Source organism: Uloborus diversus, unplaced genomic scaffold (assembly GCF_026930045.1).
Source record: "Uloborus diversus isolate 005 unplaced genomic scaffold, Udiv.v.3.1 scaffold_1047, whole genome shotgun sequence".
NCBI lineage: Eukaryota > Metazoa > Arthropoda > Arachnida > Araneae > Uloboridae > Uloborus > Uloborus diversus.
The window spans coordinates 3190-12566 of NW_026557707.1; the positions used below are offsets into that span (position 1 = coordinate 3190).

General features: G+C 30.8%; 1 protein-coding gene across 2 annotated transcripts; it reads left to right on the top strand.

Moving 5' to 3' along the window:
• Positions 1–1098: 1098 nt before the first annotated feature.
• Positions 1099–9058, top strand: LOC129232078 (mite allergen Der p 7-like). 2 transcript variants are annotated; one of them, XM_054866315.1, is made up of 3 exons: positions 1099–1135; positions 5100–5184; positions 8366–9058. In XM_054866315.1, exons 2-3 carry the CDS (start codon positions 5121–5123, stop codon positions 8962–8964), a joined length of 663 nt encoding a protein of 220 aa, XP_054722290.1. In that variant the 5' UTR covers positions 1099–1135; positions 5100–5120; the 3' UTR covers positions 8965–9058. The 2 variants fall into 2 exon arrangements, with proteins under 2 accessions (XP_054722290.1, XP_054722289.1); XM_054866314.1 differs by having other exon boundaries at positions 1108–1163.
• Positions 9059–9377: the final 319 nt, after the last annotated feature.

Genomic DNA, 9377 nt, shown 5'->3' on the forward strand with positions numbered 1-9377 from the left:
AAGCGTGTTCAAAATAATTTTCTGCATAAGCTAACAGAGGGTAATATTTTACTGATATTGGTTTTGAAAATATGGGGGAGTATAACCGGAAAGTAGGCTAGTTTAAAAAAATTGTTTATAGTTGTTATTTCTCTTCCACGTTTTGCAACTTTTTTCAAAATTTTATCTCCTTAAAAATGTTTTTAACAAACTTTCAAACTTTACAGCTCATTTCATTTCATAAATTTACAATGAGTTACTGATTTTTAGATCACATAATTATTTCTTATCATTCCGTAAATGTCTTTGAATTTCTTACTCTAGTCTTTCTAAAATTTATTATAATTTTTAGAAGCATAAAAGTCATCTTTATCACATTTTACTTGAAAAGTTGGTTACGCATTTACTCCCGGTTTTTTTTCGTACTGACAGTTAACCACTAGATGGCGACATTGAAATCTTCCTTTAAATGGCATGTTTCAAAAACGATAGTTGAGAATCGATGTAAGTAAGATCCCTCGAAATAAATTTATGCTTTCGCAGTTAAAATATTTTAAAGAAAATTAACATAAACATGAATTGTTTGAATTGAAGAAAATCAACCACATTCAAACAAGAAATGTTCTCATGTTCTAGAAAGGCGGTAAGATCATAATGATCTGCAAAACGCACCAATTTTTCAATAATTACTTTTCATGCTTAGAGTACCCAGAAAACTTTTTTAGGGTACCGGAACCAAGCATTCGTGGTGTTGATTTTCTTTTTTTAAATACAGAACAGCTTTTTTTTCTAAACATAGTACTTAAATTCCTTGAAATCTTTTATCTTTAAAATTACGTTCACTTTTCGAATTCGTTATCTCGTGCTCCTCTCCCTATCTATTTCACGGAATGAATTTATTTCTTAAAATAATATCAACAAAAAGAAGTTAATTGTTGCTTCGATCTCAAGTGTGTTCTTAAGTGTCGGAGTGATGTTTACAACTCTAGAAAAACGTATGAAGGCAGAATGAAACACGACAGATGTTTTCTTGGGATTGCACTGCTGAAAGATTACATTTCCCATTCAAAATGATAGGTTTTTGAGATTATGAAATAAGCAAATAAAATAGCACGGTCCGATAAAATAGTGCAATTGAATTTAGCATCCTTTTCGGGTAAGAAACTTTTCACCCCTAAGCTCAAGTAAGGCCTTTCATTTCTATGAATTAGTGGAGAAATTTTTTTGAGTAAATTTAACAATCCTAAGTGTTAGATAACTTAGTTTCTTAGTGAGCTAAAGATAATGTAAATATTTTAATAGAGAAGTTACACAATCTCAAAATGTCTTTTTTTTTTTTTTTTGAAAGTGATGTTATTACAGTTTTTCAATATCTCCCATATCATTTCTCCCAATAAATACAAATCATCCAATAAATAATGAGTTGAGGTATGATAGTACTAATTACAAACAAATTGAAATATAAAAGGGTTTTAATGCCATCCTGCAAAGTTTCCATTTCTGACTTTGCAGGTTTTATACCTTCTCCATCGATGCTATTGTATTCTGTGAGATGATTTTAAACATCTAAATAAAATACGTGCCGCTCTTCAAGGCTATTTTCTAGTTTTAACAGCCCCATTAATGTTTTAATAGTGTTATTGCATCTATTGACATAACACTGAAGACAAGCTCCCGAAATCTTTGACAATTATCCAAAATTATAAAAGAATAATTATAAAAGCCATTGAAAAAGAAAAAATAGCCTGGTACAAAATCATTCTGCCACTCGATGTCAATTTAAACCGCGTCAGAAATATGATCTAAAATAAATTATTTTAACAAAAGTAGTGTGACTTTGAACTGCAAAAACTAAACTTCGAAACGCTTAAAACTGTCTTTTTTTATTTCATATTATCGCTCGATTTATATTATTTGTTATATTGCATAGAACATTACAAAATAGGACGAGAGATTTCAAAAGCTTCAAATCAGCATTCAAAAATAGTTGCCAGACAGCAACTTCCTAATTTGTGGATTATGAAACGAACAGTGTATATTGTTGCCAACTTTTTTTGTAAAATAAGAAGTAGAAAACTGATATTATAACTTTCCCAGCAGAGGGCCTCTAGCCTTGGGCTTTCTATAACTTCTTATAAAGTCAGATGTACTGAAAATTTTGAAGGGATGAAGAGTTATTTCATGTGGTTCAAAGTTAATCCAAATGACTTCAAATCTGCTTATATTCATTATTATACCTTAAAACAAAAATAGTCAAAGCACTTATACTTATAGACTTAGTGGCTTTCATTTCGAAAACGTTTATTTAAATGTAATCTCTTGAAATGTACAACTTTGATTCAATAAGAGCCATGCCCAAACCTTTCTGTGCATAAATTGGCATTTTAAACAAGATTACTTGCGTTTCAGTCTGAAAATCATGTTATTCATAGGAAATTAAATTAAAGGCACCCAGATTGGATTTATTGATTTATTTCCATGCAGCTAATTCTGAAAGAAATGAAACACTTTTTTTTTCCTTTTTTTTCTGTTCAATATCACTTTGTACGATCGTTAAACACGTGTAAAATTACGGTCTTGAGTTTTTGATCAGTTTTATCATAAATATCAACGAGAGGAAGGATAGTTTGGGAAAAAATTTGGATTTAATAGACTTAATTTACTTTACAAAAAGTTTTATGCGATGGAATTACCTCTTACATTTCGAAGGCGTTGCTTGATTTGATTCAAGAACAGGAGCCAGTTTAATTTTTGAAGTATTAATTTTTTCAAAAGGAGTATCAAAAGAGGAGGATTTAAAATTTAAGGCTTTCATTGTTTGTTTATTAACAGCAATGAGTGAACAATTTTCTTCAGGCCCTTGAATATAACCATTTTATCTAGTGAAGTTAAATTAAGAAGTTCCAGGATATTTTTTAATTAATTACTCCATAGAAAATGGGGTGGTGTAACTGTTACACGTTTACGTCGTCTTTTTTTTTTTTTTTTTTTTTTTAATGTCAAATGTGGAAAGGTAGAGAGTCTAATCTAGTCGTACTATCTACGTGGAAGAGAAGTATTTGCAGAACCCAAACTTTCAGTACACTCATAACTCAAAAGCGCTACTTTTCAGTACTCAAATGAAGCAATTCTGCTAAGAACTTAACAGTTAATTCACTTTTTCTCTTGTATTAAAGATTCTTAGATTGACCAAATATTCCAGATTTCTGGTGAAAAACCCCTCATTTACAAACGGGGATATTATTTTTGATATTTACACCCATTGTCAAATCTTCAACGGCATATTCCTTTTGTATTTAGAAGCGTTTTACAACTCTTAACAGTACTCGTAAATTTATGTACTGGGTGGAAACCATATTCAAACCATGTAAAAATGCAGATATAATTATCTATTTAGGAATATTTAAACATAACAATATGTTGTATAATACTTTTGTCACTTATATTTATTGAACTTTCGTTTATCTACACTCTGTGAAAAGGAAACCTAATTACCTGCCCCCCCCCCTCTCCCGTTGATTTTAAATAATCTTGAATTCTAAACTCGTTAAAGTGTCAATGCATATTGCTATTTCGACAGCCATGTTTAAATCTTTGTGGAGAATGTTGTAGTAAGATACAGGGGTGTTCCCATAGGGTATACCCATACTCACAAACATTTTTTAGACGCATGGCGTATGCCTTCAAGCTTCGAAAAATTTTATAATATGACATATTATGTACCTTATTAACGTACACATATTGTGCATAGTGGATAACTGGGAGTATACCCTCAGAAAAATTGATTGGAACATCAGTGGTAAGATAGAAGTTAGAAACGTTCTTACTTAATCTGAAGAAAAATTGTGCAGCTCACCTATTTCACTGTCGTGCATAGGAGAGTAAAATACTTTTATTTGAATTCTAATTCATAATTTTGGATATCTAGTGTCACATGCTTGACTTCTACCTAGATAATGCAGAAACAGAATGTGATTGTAGATAGAACTACAATCACGTTCATTATTTTATGATTCTATTAAAAAATGTTTTGGTGACAGATGGATCAAAATTATCTTAATTAGCTAAGTATTTTAACTCAATCAAGACTTTGCTTCGTTGGATGGTATTGAAATGATATGAGCTTATATTTTGCTCCGTAACTTTTAGAGGCGTGGATTCGCAAAAAAATATATAAAATATCTGCTAATAGTGCATTATTCTTGTTATTCAGAAACTATTACTCTGATTGCCAGAATTTCACAATTCATTTTAGAAAGCAAGCAAAAACTGTAGTCACTAGTGTCCCTGTTGAAAAAAAAAAAGTCCTCAATTGTTATCAAATTTCCTGAATGATCATAAAACTCAGTCACTGAGAAAATATTTAATTAAAGAAGTTGAAACATTTTATTTTTTTGAAAATATTATTTCTTTTTAACAAATATATGAGAATGAAGTTAACCTTGGAAGTAGAGACATTCAGGATAATTTTGAGCCACAATTACCCTATTTTATACTGCCCTACTCATATTTTAATATAGTATTATAGTTTTTTTTTAGTATGAAACGGAAGAAACTCTCCTAAAGGGGTTGTCTACAAACGATGTCACACATAGAAGTGGAAAGGGGGAGGGTGAAATTGTGACAGTTTGTGACAAGTGGGCGGGGGGGGGGAGGAAGCAAGAAGCGTGATATCACGCATTTTTTGTATGAACATGTTACTAAAAAATAGCGTGAAATGTGACAAAGAGGGAGGGGGGGGGGTCAAAGAGGTTTAAAAAAAAGTGTGACATCATACAGCCCTAAACAAAACAAATGGATGCCAAATAAGCTATTTAAATAAAAGTAGTGCAACTTTAATGTAGCAATATAATATGTTGCACTGTTTTTCACTTCTTCCCATTGCAAATGATATAGCACTCTTTAACTCTCTTTATTATGTTCTGCTTTATTTTATTTTACTATTTTTAATTATCTTATCTTTGTCTTTTTTCTTCAAATTCTTAATAACACCAAGTTTGTTTGTTTTTTAATAAACCTGGTAAAACATTTTTAAACATAGTTACTTACTTTCCAGTATATTTTCAGAAATTAAAAGACCCCAAAAATTTACTGATTAAATTTTCTTATCTATGTTTTAGATTATTCAATCACAGCAAATAATGAAAGGACTGTGCGTGGTTTTAGTAATTGCTGTTTTGGCATGTGTACGAGCAGAGGACGATGGTAAGTTCATCATAGAGTTTTAGATTTATCATTTGGGGAAACTAGGGAGACTTGACCCAATTTTTGGTTTTCCTTTTCCTTTTTTTTTTTTTTTTGGCAGAATAGTTAGAGCGAAATAAAAATATGCATAAATAGATTGTCATTGTGCACATTATTACGACTAAAAATAATAACATAATTTTATGTATAAATAGTTCGAAAAAATTACATTTCGCAAGTCTGCATATGGGTCAAGTGTCCCTAGAGCTAGATGGACTGGATTCAGCACTTAGAGAGACATGACCCCCCCTCATGAATGTAAGAAAACTCATAGATATTTAAATTATAAACGCAGGTTTGATGGTACTTTTTGTTTAAAAAAGTAATACTTGAAGTGAATATACAGAATGTTCACTCTTTAGGTGAAGTGTTACATTAAAAAAAAAATTATTATTAATCTTACTCCATATCAGTAAGAAAGCAGAAGTCTAATTCAAAACTTTATCAGATCAGAAATATGCAATATTTCAGTTATTTTACTAAGTATCAATTCATTGGGCTCAAAGATTATTAGTGTTTTAGTTATTTGTCAAATAAAAATAATTTTTAGACCAAAATATTATACATTAGTTATTCATTTGAAAAAAATCAGGCCTTCATATTCACAATATTAAAGTTATTACTTACATAAAATCAAATCTTTAGACCTAAATCACAATATTTTGTGTGTTCAAAAATAAAAATTTATTGAAAAAACATCAAATTAAACAAAAACATCAAATTAGTCTTTGGGTCAAGTCTCCCTAGTTTGCTTGGGGGTCAATGCTCCCTAGGTAGCTTTCTTTTGTTTACCTTAAATTTTTGGCAACTTAGATTAAAGTTATATAAAATTACTGTATATCAATAGATGGCTAAAAAAGTAACTAAAACATGTATACTTTTAAAATTCATTTCCCTAAAAACTGGAGGTTAAAATCTAAAAAATTCTAAAATCTTCAGACTTTAATTTTAAGGTGCTGTATCATTTAACACAGGCTTTCTTGAAAACCACTGATAATTCTGAAATGGCTTGTCCCTGCAAAATACTATTGTGTGACTAGTTAACGAATAATATAGCTAAAATTTCCCTTAATATCCTTTTCATGGAAAAAATCCTCATGGGTCAAGTCTCCCTATGGGTCAAACATCCCTAGTTTCCCCTAGCACAGAAAATGTAATAATTTTGATTTCGAAATAAGCACACTTAAAGTAAAACAATTTTTATATTTGCATGTTTTTTCACTGATGGTTTTTCGCACAAATTAACGTTGAGTTTTTGATTATCATTTAAACTGGATTGCTTACTAACATGCATTGAGTTTCACATATGTGGTACATACCTGCACTGGTTTATCTATCTAACCAGGCTGTAAAAATCTGTTAAAACGAAGCAGCGAAGTTGACTTGCCAATAGTTTTTAATTTTTAAGCTAGCTGAACTATAACGGAAGGGCAATGACAATTGATGCTCGAGTCATCAACTGATCACATTGCATTTTGACAAACTTACAGTAAAAATTGAATATATAAATAAAAAGTATGTGTCGTAAATTCAATCCCAAATACACTGTGCTGCTTGAAATACAAAGACGTTTTGCATTAATATACTTATTTTGACTTCTTTTACCAAGTAATCATTTTCAACTTACTACATTCAATCTGCATTTTCCTAACTTCGCCGTGGATGTCGGATGCATGTATGAAAATTAAAACATGGATACCCCCTTATTAAGAGGTACCTTCATATTGAGTGACATTGCAGAAGTATCTAACCATTACATATGCGTAACCTTAAAACCAATTTCATATCATAACCCAGTTTCTTCCAGATTTTCGTTAGCTTTGTCTTGCATTTAATCTACTGTGTTATTTCATAATCTCAGTTACAAAAACATTGCAGAATTTATTTACGGGTAAAATGTTCTGAGATGAAATTGATATCTTATTCCTGACAGTATTTCTCACAAACTGTACAACATGTCATCTAGAGCATTACTTTCAAAGTTTATTTATAAAAAATATGATTTGCCGCCCAGTGTTGTATTCTGTAAAGCAAAAAGGATCTCGCGTGTTTGGACCAAGTTCGAACCTCGGTCGGGACATGAATGAAATTTAATTGGTAAAGCGCTTCATCGGAATATTTCCTGTGCTTTGGTAATCCGATTTGAAATTATTTTACTTTAAAATCTATTAGAATTACTTAATTTACTTTTAATTATTTCAACTAATAATATGTTTATGATGCTTGAAACTTTTTAACTTAAAAATAGGTTGTTAACAGGATTTTCCGTTTAGGAAATATAGCTCAATAATAATTTTTAAAAAAAGCTAAATATTTCAAAGTTGCATGTATTATTTCTTTTTGCCTAAACCCATTCTATTCAAATCATTCAAAGACGTGCATTAAATACCTCATATTGTCTTATTTTTAACGAAAGCAATGGATTATTAATGCATATTTTTTTATTTTCCGTTTAAAACACATAGTTGTCAACTAGAACGCCGTATTCTGATGTTGTTTCTCAGCAAGAACGATGTAGTATACTCCACATTCTCTACACTTTACACATTCCAAAACAAACTTTATAAATTTAATTGTAAAGTGATTGAGAATATTAATGATTACGAAATGTGTGTGTGGTTGATAGCTTTTTCAAATTCCGATTTAAAAATATCTACTTCAGAAATTTATAGATTAAATTGCAAATCAGAGAAATTTAGCTTACAAGTATGAGGAAGCACACTATTGAAAATTTAATTTTAGCTATAAATTTTCTTTCCACGTTCATTGTTGAAGTATACTTTCAATGATAAAAGTACAAATTTTAAAGTTTGTTTTTTTTTTCTCATTTCTTTAGTAGAAACATGATCATTAAATGAGTCACAATTGACATAAATGTAAGTAGAACCATGAGTACAACTTCAAAACGCATTGTTTTGCACGATTAATATTAAAAAGCAGCACAATGAACACACACATATAAAGATTAATCTGATAAAATCTGCATTCACAGTCAAAACTAATGCAAAGTGTAGTGCAATAGTACTTTCTTATGCACACTAGCAGTTTTAATTTCCCTAATTAGTTTTCTCTACTTTACTAGTTCACTTACCTCAGAATCAGTAAATGCTTCAATTTTCATCTTTCTCCATTTATGTTGCAGAATTGATACAAAGAATCAATGGTTGGGCTGACGAGTTTATAGAAAAAGCCACCAACGACAGCGGTGGATTCATCGATCCTCTTCCTTTGGATAATCTAGGAAAAAGTTTTGAACGAGAAGTTGGATTCGTAAAAGTTAAAGGTGAAGCCAAACTTTACGACGGCAAAATCTTCGGCCTTTCATCCTTAAAAAGAGTAGGAGACGCTGTAGCTATTGACCTCGAAGATTTTTACATCATTTCAACCACCCTCACCTTCAAAAAGATTCATGCTACTTACAAAGGTACGGTAACAGTGAATAACATTGGTCCTCAAGTCACTCTGGATGCTAAAGTTGGCCGATCCAAGGTATCGATGTTCTTGACAGCTCCAGCAGAAGGAGGGAAAGCTGAGTTGATGTCTTTTACTATTCATGAAATGAAAGATATTCGTGTCAATATCAAAGGTTTAGGTCCCATGGGATGGTCGGCTAGTATCATTAGTACGTTGGTTCTGAACGCTATGGAAAAACAGGTCGCAAAAGCAGCTTCAGTTGCAGTCTTTGAACATTTCAGCAAAGAAATTGACAAAGTACCATTCCCCGGGCCTACTGAACAATAAAATTACTTATGTTCTCTGTGATTTGAAAGTACAGTATATGTATATTGAAAGACGCCGTTATAAATAAAATCTGATTTAGATAAAATATCTATATATTTACTGCTATTGTGAAATGTTTAGCAGCTTTCATGCTACAGAACTTTTTAAATGCTATGTCAATCTAATGCAAAGCTACGAATCAAAAAATGCCATGCATTTAAATCTTGGAGTATGAAGCAATCAATACAGGTAACCCCCAAAAAGCGCGATCAATTGTTTCCATGTTCTTTGAAACTTTCTCAAGACAGAAAAAAAAAATCGGGATTTTCCGTTTCAAGTGTGAAAATAGAAATAAACAACGATACAATTTTTCTTTTGATTAAAACTTTGTTTTATCAAACAAATGACATACTTGGAGATACTTTTATTTCAAA

Bases quoted from the DNA above. Each gene is read 5' to 3' on its own strand.
- LOC129232078 (XM_054866315.1), top strand. From the start codon at position 5,121: ATGAAAGGACTGTGCGTGGTTTTAGTAATTGCTGTTTTGGCATGTGTA. The intron at 5,185-8,365 runs GTAAGTTCATCA...TTTATGTTGCAG, and splicing joins TGTACGAGCAGAGGACGATG to AATTGATACAAAGAATCAAT.